At 49.1% G+C, this 14,530-nt stretch overlaps 2 protein-coding genes across 9 annotated transcripts in view; one reads left to right on the plus strand and one right to left on the minus strand.

The window, feature by feature from the left end:
• Nucleotides 1–14,530, plus strand: part of PFKFB2 (6-phosphofructo-2-kinase/fructose-2,6-biphosphatase 2) — a 62,970-nt gene that overhangs the window by 35,818 nt on the left and 12,622 nt on the right. For 2 of the 8 annotated variants that reach the window (XM_027797084.2, XM_027797085.2), the window contains exons 1-11: nucleotides 1,299–1,466; nucleotides 9,800–9,925; nucleotides 10,017–10,113; nucleotides 10,500–10,566; nucleotides 10,720–10,794; nucleotides 10,929–10,985; nucleotides 11,479–11,603; nucleotides 11,969–12,176; nucleotides 12,377–12,523; nucleotides 13,109–13,213; nucleotides 13,847–13,976. In XM_027797084.2, coding sequence (XP_027652885.1) covers nucleotides 1,358–1,466; nucleotides 9,800–9,925; nucleotides 10,017–10,113; nucleotides 10,500–10,566; nucleotides 10,720–10,794; nucleotides 10,929–10,985; nucleotides 11,479–11,603; nucleotides 11,969–12,176; nucleotides 12,377–12,523; nucleotides 13,109–13,213; nucleotides 13,847–13,976 — 1,246 coding nt within the window. In that variant the 5' untranslated portion in view covers nucleotides 1,299–1,357. Of the gene's footprint in view, nucleotides 1–1,298; nucleotides 1,467–8,949; nucleotides 9,108–9,799; nucleotides 9,926–10,016; nucleotides 10,114–10,499; nucleotides 10,567–10,719; nucleotides 10,795–10,928; nucleotides 10,986–11,478; nucleotides 11,604–11,968; nucleotides 12,177–12,376; nucleotides 12,524–13,108; nucleotides 13,214–13,846; nucleotides 13,977–14,530 lie in introns of those variants that run through there. The other 6 variants (XM_027797086.2, XM_055819883.1, XM_055819884.1 and 3 more) reach the window with 5 other exon arrangements.
• YOD1 (YOD1 deubiquitinase) lies at nucleotides 3,850–8,826 on the minus strand. The gene is made up of 2 exons (XM_055819891.1): nucleotides 8,557–8,826; nucleotides 3,850–8,101 (listed from the first exon to the last, which is right to left on the minus strand). Exons 1-2 carry the CDS (start codon nucleotides 8,762–8,764, stop codon nucleotides 7,395–7,397), a joined length of 915 nt encoding a protein of 304 aa, XP_055675866.1. The 5' UTR covers nucleotides 8,765–8,826; the 3' UTR covers nucleotides 3,850–7,394.

The raw sequence follows: 14,530 nt of genomic DNA on the forward strand, positions 1-14,530 counted from the left end.
GGCGCAGGCAGAGGCGCAGGCAGAGGCGCAGGCAGAGGCGGGTGGCAGCGCCGGCATCCAGTGCCCGGGAGGCTGCGGGCAGCTCTGCTCGGTACCACCCAGCTCACTCACTTCCCTGCTCCGGCTGGTGTCCTCTGATGTCCTCAGCATGGGTTTCACGGGAGACTCCTTAATCCGACATCCTGTTCTGCCGCATAGCTGCTCGCTGACATTTGGAGGAGCCGAACGCGCAGCCCTGACCAAAGCGCCTTTGTACATAGTAATTAAGTCCTTTGCTGGGCGTTTGCACCATGTGCTGCTGAACGCATTACCCCACAACAGGTTTATTCTCTTAGGTGGTTTTGTGCATGAGGTCCCCCAGCTCAGGGCAGGACCCGGCTCCTTCTTGGCTCTAAGAAACACAGATCGTTGCTGGAACAGGTACATACTTGCATATCACCAAAGCTTTCCCAGAGACCAAAGGTTTTCCGCCTCCGTAAGGAGGTTCTTGTAAAGATGGGTGGAAAGCCATTTTAGAAGGGAATCTTCACCACTGAGCTTTATCTACGTGCTGGAGCAGGGGGTGCCCAGGTCAGCATGGCTCTGGGGCTCGTTCCGCATGTACTGACCAGCTGCCAACGTGCAGCTCCCCTGCACCCCTCCAGCACCTTTCCCTGCAGGCGCTGAGCTCCCCCGCAGGTTCATTCCCTGGCTTTAATGCTGGGAACTCCTTCACTGGGCAGCTTGAGTCCTCGAGCCTGGGTAAAGCGAAAGCCCCCGAGACATCCATTGCACTCCACCTCAGCTGCCCTCCTCACCCACACAGACACCATCCCAGAAACTGCTGCCTGGGCATTTCCTTCAGCAGCATCCCCCCTCCGAGGGTGAGGATGCTGCCTCTCTTGGCAGGGGGAAGGCAAAGAAGAGCCCAGTTATTCCATCTGCAGCATGGGGTGCTGCCAGCACCCAGTCTGCCCAGGTGGTGCAGCGGAAGAACTGCAGTAGCTTGTTATAGGACCCCCAACTTTAGGGTCTTTTATTAAAACCCCAGCAGTTAGCCCATTGCTCCCCCCTCACACCCACAGTATAGACTTGTATCTGCTCTGCAAGGTGCTCCTCGCTGAATAACTATAAATATTCAAGCAGAAACCTTGCAGCAAACCTCTACAACTGGTACAGCCACCAGATTAATCCAAGTTTTCACGCTTCAGTGGGGCTTTTTTTTTTTTTTTGTGAAAAAGGGTGTATTGCAACATGTGTTCCCTGCTACACAGAACAGGGAAGTGGAAACATCAGTTAATTAAAGCCATGGCAGGATGGAGAGAAAGCAGATGAGTCAGGAAGCAGGGAGGTTGCTACCAGCCCTGCTGAGCCCCAGATGGGCCCAGTTACAAAAGGGAACATGTGTGCTGAGGAGCAAATCACCAAGCCAGAGGATCCCGGGAGCCCTAGCCAGCCCTGCTCTCCCACGCTGGCCTGCAGCAGAGGTAAGAGATGCAAACATGGCACGTTTGGAGCAGTGGCACCGGTCCCAGCCGCTGCCTGAGCATTGCAGCAGCTGCGGCTGCCGAGCTGGGTGCAGGGCTGAGCCCAAGCGCTCCTGGAAGTGTTAGTGGGTGTCGTGCTGGATGGAGCAGCAGTGTAGGCAGAGTCAGCTTCATGTGGGTTTTGCTGAGTTGCGCTTAGTTCTGAGCCTGCTTTAAGAGAGGGAGCAAACCAAACCCAGAGCTGGTTTCTTATTCTGTGTGCAAACAGTGTGAAGGAGCAACCGCTCCAGGACAAGGCAAGTGTGTCCTGAGAGCTCCGTGCTGATAACACAAGGACTTAAATCTGTGCAATAGAGCAGGCAGCACTTGCTGCCTGCAGGGCTCTGTGTAGGTCAGGAAAATGTCACAATCCATGATGAGAAGTCTTGAGTTCTCTGAATCAGATGCCCAGAAAGAACCTGTTCTTTTTCCACGTTCCTCTTCCTCAAACGAATATAAATAGCTACAACCCAAAATAAAGTGTGACTTCATATATACAGTATGAAGTGTATGCGAGTAGTCAAATGATGCAGAGCAAACTACACAATGCCGTGAAAGGACCTGGGCATGTTAACAGACCCGCTGTGCCTCGCCCTGTTCATAAACAAAAGAACATAAATGATTCAGTCCCGGCCCGGAGGGAAATGCATCTGTACGGCGTCACCGATAAGGTGCCTGTTAATGTAATGAGGCTTATTTGACTCTGTAGGACACTTTCCTTACAGCAAATTGTATGCTGACAAATCAGTTATGAAAAACACCAGGTAGTTAACAGGTAGCATTACACAGAAGTTTAGAGAAATAATTAAATCTTAATATGGCTGTGAACTGAGCAAGGATCCCTATTTATTATCCCTGTTCTACAGAAAAGAGGTAGAGAACCCAGGTGATCTCTTGCCACAGCTTGGTTAGCGTGAACTCAGCATCAGAAATGAGAAGTCGGCTCTCAAGGTATAATACAGTTCCCAACATTTCCCCCAAGGCTTTAATTAAAAATAATAGACAAGGACACTGCAATCTTGGATGAGCTGATATTATCAGCTCCCCTATTTTGTTAGGGGAAGCATTCTTGGTGCTCAGACTCACGCAGTGAAAAAGCAATATTGATTTCAGCCAGTTTGAAGTACTTTCATTCTGCCCAGTCCACAGCAGAGCAAAACCCGGTGGCAGTTTTACAGCCGGATGTGTAGTTTGATTTTTAAAATGCAAGCAGGCATTTAATTAGTATGATAAAGAGTTGTGATTTTCAAAATAGCAAGCTGAAAACTTTTTGTTCCTCTTATTAGAGAGTTTCCCTGCTGGTGAGAGGTTTGCAGGGCTTACCCACGGGTGGGTCTGCATGGGACAGGAGCCAGAGCCGTCCCCTGCGCTGCGGCCAGTGAAATCTGCCAAACGCAGACGCTTCAGCAGTTCTGTGTCACTCTGATTTCCCAAAGGCTCCATCCATACGTGGATTTCTGTGCTTAAGGCCATCAGCAGAGAAATTCTGCATTTTCTTTGTTCATGCCTGTCCCCTCACTTCTGCTTCCATAAAGGTCGAGAAGGGCAAACAGATAACGCTGCCTAGGTCAAAAATGCTTGTAAAAATGAGCACGGTGCTGCCAGCACAGTTTCACAGCAGCTTCGTTGCCCAGGGCGGATGATGGTTGCAGCACTGCTAGTTTTGAACAGGTCTCTAGAAAAAGCAGGACGGGCACAGGAGATGCTGTCCTCAGACCATCACAAGCGGCCTCTGCTGCGACCATGCGCCTGAAAAGGTGCAGATTTAAGATACTGATTCTGTACCATGTAAGGTGTTCCTTTTCTCAGCCCTTTCCCCAGCAATTGCTCTTTTTAAGTAAAGTTTATCTAGAACTAAGGAATTCAGTTTGTTCTTCAGAAACTTCAGAATGTTACTGATCTATTCCCAAGACCGGTCTTTCAGGCACTTGCATCCATGAACCCAAATCTTCCTAAAGTCTGTCTACTTAGTAATTTATATGTTTAAATGCATAAAAGGTTCTGGAGTTATGGAAAACTCTCTTTACAGTTGTTCCTTTTGACAGCTGGCTCTAATTACACAGAGAAAACATTTTACTGTTAAAAAAGGAAGTTATTGTTGAACAAGTTGAAAGTGAAGAAGCATCATCCTGAACAGGTCGGGAGGCAACGTCCCTCTCTGGCTGTGACTGTCTCTTAGAGTCAAAGGGGAAAAAAGGGAATGAGAGGGGAAAGTTGACACTAACTGCTCAAAGGCTGCGTTGCATAGATGGGAAGACCTAGGAAACGTATTGGTGAACAACAGCAAATAGAGCACAAACCTGAAATTCAAGACTGGAGGCACAGACTACACGGAACAAGTATGCATGCATCAGTCACGTTTATTGGTGCATCAACAATTTTGCAATTCAGGGCACGTGTTTCAGGAAATACGTTATACCGACTGGTCTGCACCGATGATACACAAGCCAGAACACTATACCACCGGATTACATTGGGAACGAAGATTGCTAGAAACATTTGCCAACGCCACTGGTTTTACTGCAGTGGGAACACGGGCTGCCTACATCGGTGAAAGTCCTTGCTCGACATCTGCTCAACACGTAAACTTGGACAAGCTTTTAAAGTGCTGTTATAAGCACGAGATGGCGCGTATCTCTTCATACAACAGAACACATCTGCGAAAGGCCACGTGATTAGAGCATGCTAGGCTCTTCTTTAATTAAAGAAGGAATTGAGTGCTGGTGAAACAGCCAGAGTGGCACCAGGAAACTAGAATTCTTTATGTAACTGAAAATCCAGAACTATGGAGATTGGTAAAACAATACCAAGAACCCAGCTTTTGGCAAGTGTACCTCCAAGGCAAACTTGTTTCCAGGACCTGTTTAGTTACTGACCTCTGTGCTGAAGCACTCAGCAAGGAATTTAATGCTTATTTTAAATTTGTATGGGAACAGGAGCAATGGGATGGACATCAGCCTGTACCTCACAGGCTTTCTGGATTGTTCTGGACATGTGACGCTATCCCCTCCCATACCTGAGCCCATGTCCCACGACACCTATTCCAAAATACTTGTAACTCACATCTTGCTGTACAATTAATAACAGTTCAGTACAAATGTATCACTGAAATGTTGTTCAGAGGTTGATCCTAATAGTACCAGGACATCATTTTTCTGATGCTTCCATAACTGTATCATTAAGGGCAGGCAAACACTGGTTGAAAGGTACTTAAAAACCCCCTCATATTTACATTTAAAAAAGAAACAGAGGTGTACTTTAAATGTATCCATATCTTACATTTTAAATAATGTAGGTACTTTCTGTTTGGGAGAGTTGAGGAGGATCAGATAAGGTTTTCCAACTCATGGTCAGTACCATAGGTTACTTGTTCTTTGAAAGAGTTTGCCAGTGTGTAACACTATCAACTTTTACAAAGATGAATTACAGCAGTTCAGTCGACATTTTTTAACCAAAGAGATTTTATTTTCTAGGCAACAAAAGAAAACATCCAAGCAGTGACATTGACACATCCCCCTTCAAACGGAGCTGATTATCTGTTAGCAGATTTCCAATGCAAATGCGATGTAGCCAAGCTAAATGCTCTGGATTAAATAAAGCTAATTTTAAAACTACTGCAACTGAGAAATACCAAAAAAATTTTTATACACACTTTCAGAAATCCATCCAGGTTACAAAGCTAAAATCTAAGTGTTGCTCCCCTAAAGTCGATGCATTTGCAAACATGGCAGACAATAAATACGTATCTTTCACTTCTGCTTCAAAGACACCCAAAGGTGTCTTGTACACCTCTCTGAGGTAGGTATTATGTCCATGTTACAGGTGGTAAGTGGTGAGGATCAGCTCCTTGTCCAAGGCATCTCACCGCTTCAGTGTGAAAGCTGAGAGTACAACTTAGGGTTGACAGTCTCTTGGTCTCATTCCTAGACAGCATTTCATCTCAAGTAGTTATAACACAGTGTAATCTTCAAGTTCTTTTGAACTGTCAGGTATTTCTTTAGGTTTATAAACATCAGCGTCCAGAAGGCTGATTTTAATGTCAGGGTTTTTTTGTCTTTTTTTTTTTTTCTAATGATAAGCTAAAAGCAAAGTGGGATTTAACACTGGGAGCTAAGCGGCTTTCTATAGGGAGCTCCCAACAGTGCTAATGCGTATTTTAATACTGAATTTAAAAGAAACCTGGTCCATAGTACTCTGGGTGATCCTACTCTTTATGTTTAATTATTCATGCCTCAGTTCAGCAAAGCTCTTATGTAATTATGTTCCTTCTTCAGTAAGACCCAGTAAGTATGTCAAGGTCCAATTGGGAACCTCTGCTGAGAACTTCAGTGAAAGGTGTTTTTTAGAGAAAAGAAGGTTTTGCTGCACCAGGAGTTTGGCCAGATGCCTTAACAAATGGAAGCTTTTAAAACTAGGTCTTAGGTTCCACTTGGAGAGTGGGTTTCTTTCTGCCTCAGTCTGAAGATGTGCATTCTTGCTCCCCATTTGTAAGAGTGCAAGGAAGGTAACACAAAACAGCATCAGAAGAGCAGGCTAAAAATATTTTTAAATTCAATAAAACAAGTATGTGTTGCAGGCATTTCAACAAAGAAAAAAAAAATCCCCTTCAGTAATATGCACCTTTACAGCACCTTTTAAAAGACCTCAAAAGCACTTACTGTTAAGCCCCACAACCCTGCTGTGAGGTAAGATATATTAAACCCATTTCAGCTTCCCCGATTCTGAACAGTACGAAAAGTAGGGCAGTTTACGTAGCTTATTTTGCTCTGAAAATTCAACTGCACCCTTCATTATCAGAATTAAAGTCTTGCTACTGAACAGTCATCGGTGACAAATCAAACACATTAAGGCAGAATGCAGATGAAAAAACTTCAAGCCTCCCTTCTGGGTTAGCACTCTGTCCTTCTCAAGAGGGCAAAACTTTTTACCAGCAAAGAGCGAGAACTATACCACCTTAAAGTGCTAATTTTCAGTATTTGGAATCCGGTACAGCTTAGTAACATTGTGACCGTGATATCGGCTATACCCAAGTAAAGTCTGCTTAAATGTATTTAACAGATGTAAATTAAGTCACTTGCCTAACTACTGTATTTCCCTCTTGCCAGAATTTCAGATACTATTATGAAGAAGAATCCAAAGTATTTCAAGAAACATGCCTAAGTTCTGATGCAGTAAACACCAGGGGGGTGGGGCGTTGATAGTTATTTTTCAAGCAACTAAAAACTACCTACAGAGGATTAATAAGTTTATTCAACACTTAACCATCTACTCATTAAAGTAGGCTATCTTAAAGCTTAGAGGCCATTTCTTTCTCTAAAGCCATGACTTCACACAAACAATACAGTCTACTTCTGATGGTAACATAGTATAGGGCAGCTTTGGAGATTCTCTTTGCATTAAAAATCACGCACCAAATGAGCAGTTTCCCTTGCAAGACTTGCTCGTGTGTGCAGCCTAACTCTTAGTATAAGTAATGCTGATACGTGTGTTTCTCAAACCCTTCAATTAGTTTAATTACCCTGAAAACATAATACAGAGAGACCAATTCAGCAACTTTGAGGCTGGATTTTACACTACTGTTGAACAAGCCTGATTTTGTATGTCTGCTCAGATCACACACAGAGTGAGATTATTTTAGAAATCGGGTTTTAGCTGCCAGTGTATACCACCTGCCAAAGTACTATAAATTAGCATGCGAGAAGATACCTATTCCAAATCCATCGGAAAAGTCACTAACTATAGCAAACCTGTGCATCTTGGCCATCATTATGTTAATATGCTTTTCAAGCTTTGTGAACGGAATTTTATGATTACATACAGCTTATCTGGAAATCCAGAATTTTATTCTGGATCAGTGAGGTAGTCGATGTAACCATCCTCATGTCTATGTCAGACTTCGCCGAAGTTGGTGTGTCCGGTCTCCTTGGCGTGTTCTCTGGCTTCCACTTGTCCAGTTAGTCCCTTCTGGCACACCATGCACCTCAGCGTGAAGTGATTCACATCGGTAAACTGCCTCTTCCGTCTGGCTTCGTCTGCCAATTCCAATGCTTGTGCAAGAACAATATCATCAGCCGTGGAGAAAATTGTCTGGGGAGGAATGTCCGAGTCAGGGATTTTACGCTCAAGTGGATCATAATGAATCCCATCATAAATTAAAAGGACCCGCTTAGTGTAACCGGCATCTTCCCCAAAACGGTCGATTCTGACTGTCTGCGTATCCACCACGCAGATTTCGCACTGGTAGAATTTGGATAAAATGGACACTTCGATGGCTCCTCCCCAAGTCTCTTCTCTTCTGATCCAGTCACAATACTCCCTGTTAGTTTTCCCTAGAACTGCCTCACAGTATGATTCCGGGTCGCTCGCTACTATTTGGGCTATAAGACTGCGCATCTCTGGAGCGCAACCCGGGTCGTAAACACCTCCCTCCACCACATAGTACACACTGGTGAAGAGACAGGAGTTATCTGCCGGTACAACCCTCCTTGCCAGCACAGGCACAGCTTCCCTAACCGAGTTAGACATCGTTCTTTTTGCAACTACAGGTGAGTCAGTCTTGGGTTTGGACGTATCCTCTTCAACTATCAGCGTGTCACCTGTCAAACAACAGAACGAGGGAGAATTGAAATACGCAGGTGGGATTTAGGGATGACACTGGCGCTCTCCCGGCAGCACGGCACCCTGACAGAACGCAGCCCCAGCCCAGGCGGCCGGCAGCACCGCAACACACCGATGGAGCGGACACGGCGACTCGGGCTTACTCACCTGGCACCTCCCGGGTCCCTGGCCCCTGCCAGCCCCGCGCGTTTGCCTCCGGCCCCCCGGGACGCGGGCAAAGCCACCACCGGCGAGCAGCAGCCCCTCCCGAGCCGGGTGTGGACAGCTGGCCCGGAAGGAGGAACCGGCCCGACAGCCGGCTGCTGAGGGGCGTGCTGGGCCGCAGCCTCTTTTAATTACGGTAATTGCAGCCGGCGGGGCAGCTGAGGCCACAAAGCGCCGGTGCCCGCCCCCCTCGCCCAGGCCCAGGCCCGGGCCCGGGCCCGGCCCTCACCCGAGTGGATCCCGAGGTCGCCCAGCCGCCGCTCGCCGTCGCTGAGGTCCAGGCTCCGCGGCGGGAAACCGAGAAGGAGGCGCTGGGCCGGGACAGGGACGCCGGTGAGGGCGGCCAGGGCGGCCTGCATGTCGCGGAGGCGGGAGTGGGCCGTGAGGCCGGGCAGCGGGTGGGTGCCGCTCCGGGCCTTGCAGCGCAGCCGCAGCATCCTCGGCGGGGCCGCCCCGCGCCGCCACCGCCTCCCCACCGGCCGCCTCCCGCTTCCGCTTCCGCTCCGCCGCTCCCGCCCACTCTCGCGAGAACCTCCCCGCCATTGGCCGGCCCGCAGCCAATCACAGTGCCGCCGGCTCGCGGCGCTGAAAGGCGGGGGGAGAGCGGAGCGCGCCGCGGCGGGCGCCCGGCTCGTTTGCATAGCGCGGCGTGACGTAGAGCGCGGTTTGCATCTCATTTGCATGTGGCGCGGCAGCGCGGAGCCATGTCGGCGGCGCCCCGGCACAGCGGCCCCCCCCGGGGCAGGGCCGGGGCTCTGCGCGGCGGCGACAAGAAGTGCTGTGAGTACCCCCGGCCCGGGGAGGGGATGTGCCCTTCATCTATTTACAAGAGGAATAATTATATATAATGAGGGAGATAACGGTGCGCGTTATCTTAACGAAGCCGTAGCACGGGTTCCCATCCCGCGCACCCTGCGCTCATCTCGGGGGCAGCGCTGGACCAGGTCCCGGTAGGACTTGAAAAGAAAGCAGGATTTTTTTCAAGGGGGTTGGTAACCAGTGGCTGCACACCCCGCTCCTGCCCCCCTTAGAGCTGGGGGTGCTGCCATCAGCCCGCCCCAAAAACCTGCTGCTTCCCGGGTGTTTTCTGCGCTCGCTTGGGCAGTTTTCCGACAGAACGTGACTGCTTTGCTAAAAACATCTTTCTTTTGCCCTTGACAGCTTCTGGCCGAATGGCAAATATTTGCGATGCTGAAAGCCACCTGTCAGCCCCATTAGGCACGGCCAGGCACCGCTGCTGACCCACCTCATTAGCCTCATTAGCTGGTGCTGGGGAGCCCATCGAACAGCCGGGCTCAAAGCGGGCCATTACCTGCAGGGCCATGGCAGCGAGCTTGTCCCCAGGGCACGGTGGCCGGCTGCCCACCCGGGAGATGGGTTAGCACTGCGCGGGGGCCACCTTGACTGTGGGGTTTGCTTTTTGCTCTGGGATGCTCGGCCACACTGCTGATGCTCTTGGCTTATTCTTGCAGCATGGGCTTCCTACATGACCAACTCGCCGACGCTGATTGTGATGATCGGCTTGCCCGCCCGCGGCAAGACGTACGTGTCCAAGAAGCTCACCCGCTACCTCAACTGGATCGGGGTGCCCACCAAAGGTGCGTGGGGGGGGCTGCCAGCTCGCCCCGCTGCAAGAGTTGTCGGCCAAATGCTGTCGGTCTCACGCCCTCGTCTTTTGTGTGTGTGAAGTGTTTAATTTAGGAGTGTATCGCCGGGAAGCGGTGAAGTCCTACAAGTCCTATGACTTCTTCAGGCACGATAACAAAGAAGCCATGGAAATCCGCAAGTGAGTCGGGGTCAGGGGACTGCACCGAGCCGTGGTGGTTTGGTTAGTCTCGGGTCCTGGCAGGCTTTGTGTCTGAGGGGCACAGAATTAAATTAACGCCCAGGAAACCAGGGGAGGGGGTGGTGTAGCCAGTGTGGGGGTCCTGCCAGAGGGGCTGTGCATGGGCAATGTGTGCTTGGCCTCGGGCTGGCACAGAGCAGGGGCTGCCAGCGCCTGGCGATGCAGCAGCTTATAGACACAGATGCCTTGTGGTCTCTGCAGAGCCCCTGGGGCTCTTGGTAAGGTGCAGGGGTGAGGCAGGAAGAAAAGGTATTTAAATCTCTGCTTGGTGGTGCAGAAGCCATCTGAATCCATCAGCTCTGACAATACCCGTTTCTCTCCTGCAGACGATGTGCCTTAGTGGCACTAGAAGATGTGAAGGCTTATCTCCTGGAGGAGTGCGGGCAAATAGCTGTAAGACTTCCCTGGACTAAGCATGGCTTTCCATCTGGGTAGTTCAAAGCTGCCCAGGGCGTTTGGGGACCTGGCTGTCATCCCAAATGATTTGGGGCTGCTTTAAAAGCCTTAGATAAACTTGCTCATTGCTGCTTGCTCCCTTTCTGGTAGGTGTTTGATGCGACCAACACAACTCGAGAAAGACGGGACCTGATCTTAAATTTTGCTAAAGAAAATGCTTTCAAGGTAATGCTGCTGTATTTAATTTGTGGTTGGAGTTGCTGCACTGAGGGATGCTGCTGCTCCCTGGGGCAGGAGCTCTCGAGTTTTGGCTCAGCATTCTTGACTCTCTGAAGTCTGCTTCCTTCCCTCCTTCGCAGGTGTTTTTTGTGGAGTCTGTCTGTGACGATCCAGAAGTCATTGCTGCCAATATCCTGGTGCGTGCCACATTTTCCAGGCTCTGCTGCCAGCGCTTACGGTGCGAGCTCGGGTGCTCGGTGCAAGGTCACCAGCTATGCTAGCTTACAGGAATGCCTGCAAATGCCTGGCGCTTATGTTTCACCTTGGAAAGAAGCAGCTGAGGTTTGCAGGCTTAGAAAAGCTAAATACAGTTAGTTATGTGAGAACCTGGAAATTGAATGAAGCGGAGGAGTGTTTGACCTTGAAGCGTGATTTCTTGCCGAGGGAAGGCAGGCAGCGAGCGGCTTGTGGGGACAGCTAGGAGCGAGCCAGCTGTGTCTGTCGCAGGGCCAAGCCCTTCAGCGCCTTCAGAGTCACCCTTTGTTTCCTCTCCAGGAGCAGGTTTTTCCACAGGGCAGCGTTAAACAACGCGTATTTGTTTCAAAACGGAAGAATAATGTTATTCAGGGTTGCATTTGTTCCCAGTTGAGTTTGCTTAGCTCTCACAAAGCGGCGCTGTCTGTTGATCAGGAGGTGAAAGTTTCCAGCCCTGACTACCCGGAGAGAAACAGGGAGAATGTGATGGATGATTTCCTGAAGAGGATCGAGTGCTACAAGGTCACTTACCAGCCTCTTGATCCCGATGCCTACGACAAGTAAGCAAAGCCCGGGGGTGCGTTTTCTCCTTGCCCACATGAGCTGCTTTGCTTTGTCGCTGCTGTTCTCTGGCTCAGGATGCTAGAAGGCATCAGCTCTCTGCTCTCTCAAAGCGCCATTGCTTGTGTGAAGGTGATATCCTTGGGTCCCAAGTGATGTGAAAGGATTTTTCTCTAGTGTACCACAGTGTAATGCAGCTCCTTGTTCAGGCACGGCAGCTCAGTGTCTCTTCTGGCCGCTGGAGTGACCCAGTGGTAGTGCTGATGCCTTTACTAGAGGATAAAGAGCTAGATTACACCCGCAATACACGTGCTTCGTTTTTAAAACCAGTCGTGTGGGTGTTCTTATTTTATGTTGACTCCAGAGATCTTTCCTTCATTAAAGTGATCAATGTGGGACAGCGGTTCCTAGTAAACAGAGTCCAAGATTACATCCAGAGTAAAATCGTCTATTACCTAATGAACATTCATGTCCAGCCGCGTACCATCTACCTTTGCCGACATGGTGAGAGTGAATATAATCTTGTTGGCAAGATTGGTGGGGATTCTGGTCTGTCACCGCGTGGGAAGCAGGTATGTGTTTGGCAGCACCTGGGTCGCTGTATTTGTAACGTGTTGTGTGACCAGGGTCAGAGCCAGGCTCTGCATCCGACTCTGGCGAGGGGCAGCCCCGCAGCTGGATCTTGCCGCGACAGCCACAGCCCCTGAAATGATGCTTTTGACCATAGCAGCAGCTCCTGCTCCCTCCTCACCTCTCCTGGCTTTCTTTCCAGTTTGCTCAGGCGCTTAAGAAGTTCATTGAAGAGCAAGAAATTGTTGACCTGAAGGTGTGGACGAGCCAGCTGAAAAGGACGATCCAGACGGCCGAGTCCCTGGGGGTCATGTACGAGCAGTGGAAGATTCTCAATGAGATCGATGCGGTGAGTGAAACGCTGATTAAAGCCTTTAGCTGTTCTAGGTGGAAAATTAAGGTTTGAAAACAAATTCATCCCAATCAAATCGCCTATTTCCTGTTGGCTTTGAACCGTGTGGGTGGATAACGTACTCCAGTCACCACTGTGAGGTTTAGGGTGGTTTGGTGTCACGGTGGTGGTGATGCCAGGAGCTGCTACCCCTTGCTGTGAGCGTGTCTAGCTGGTGCGGAGAAAGAAAACGGAGCATCCCAGGCATGTGTCACGCAGCCCTGGGCGTGCAGCGATTACTGGTCCTGCTCTAGTTCTTTCCGGCAAAAGAAACTGCAGGGCTGTTGCTCTGCAAGTGAACTCTTGTTTTCATCCCAGGCAAACAGGGGTTTGGAAATAAACCCAAAAGCCCATCCTCTTCAAAGCACCCTGGGTGCGCGGGATGCAGGTGCTGAGCGTGTGGCTGTGCCAGCTATGGCACCGGGCGTTTTTGTCACGCAAAGGGATCACTGAGCTCGGCCACTTGCTTTTCCTCATCTTCCTGTTGCATTGCTGTGCCTCCGTTGCGAGGAAGTGTGTGCTAACAAGTTCTTCTGCCCTCAGGGGGTATGTGAAGAAATGACCTATGCAGAAATTGAAGCCAAGTATCCGGATGAGTTTGCGTTGAGGGACCAAGAGAAATACCTTTATCGCTATCCTGGAGGCGAGGTGAAGACCCTTAAGAAATAACGATAAGATACAGTGCCCGTAAAAACGAATAACGTCTGTGTAGAAAAGACTTAATTTTAACTTCTGCCAATATTTATGTGAGAAACTGAAAACATCAGGATCCCCAGTTCTCTCTGAGGGAAGGTTTATTGTTTTCCTTTATTGTGGTGTGCAGGTGATGCCTTTCAATCCATTAATTGGGCCATTGCCTAGTCCCTTGATGCTCCGCTCGGACACTGAGGGGTTTCTGCATCCTGGCTTGGCCGAGGCCCTGGGAATCATTTTGGGAATCTTGGGAAGAAAATGATTGTGGGTGTGGTGTGGAGTCATTTCTGGTTTTACTTCACAACCCTGTTTAAACATATAATTTACTATTTTATTTGTTTTTCCTACAGCGCTCGTTAAGAATTAACAGTAATCTGAATCCTCCTGTAATCTGAGGGTTGCTGACATTAAACTTCACCTTCTGCTCTTTGCTTTTTTTTCCCCCTGTATTTACCGGATCATCCGTAACCTCTGTGTCTTGGTATTTTAACTGATATTTTCCTTGGATGTGAAACTGTGTTTATTACTACTTCTGCTTCAAGCCTCTGTTTACAGAACCCCTTGAAAAATTCCTGTTTTCTTTTTCAGTCCTACCAGGACTTGGTCCAGCGCCTGGAGCCGGTAATTATGGAGCTAGAACGGCAAGGCAACGTCCTCGTTATCTCCCACCAGGCGGTTATGAGGTGCCTGTTGGCTTATTTTCTCGACAAGAGTGCAGGTACAAAAATAAATGCATGATGTTAGGGGCTGGCTTCTCTCACTGCTTCCTATACAGAGCTTGTGGGAGGGTGGCTTTTAATGACTGTTTTGATTTTTCAGAACGGAAGAGCTGCTTAAAAAAAGAAAAAATTGCCAAAATGCTTTAACCATTGGGTTTCAGTGGTGCAAGGAGCTCTCTTTGTGAGAAATGCAGATGCGTGCGCTGCTGCTTTCCTGCTCAGCCATTGTTTCTGGGGCTGTTTTCACAAGTAGCGCTTAGATTAAAAATAGTCTCCTACAGATTATGTAAAGAAAAAGTGTTTTTTGGTGCATCAGTAACCTGGAAGGGTTGGCAGTAGTGTTGCATCTCTAAGAGATGCTCATCCCTTGCACTGCATACCTCCTGGAAGCTGGTTCCAGTCTGCTGCCAGCTCCTACGTGGAGCTCCAGTGGGTGGCACTGGAGTTTAATAAAACTTTTAATAAAGTTAATAAACTTCTCAAGTTTTAATTTAAAACTGCTGTGGGGCTTTCCCACCCGTGTGCTGCTGGAGAGGTTTCTTCTGGCTGGCTC

Source organism: Falco peregrinus, chromosome 16 (assembly GCF_023634155.1).
Source record: "Falco peregrinus isolate bFalPer1 chromosome 16, bFalPer1.pri, whole genome shotgun sequence".
NCBI classification, from domain to species: domain Eukaryota; kingdom Metazoa; phylum Chordata; class Aves; order Falconiformes; family Falconidae; genus Falco; species Falco peregrinus.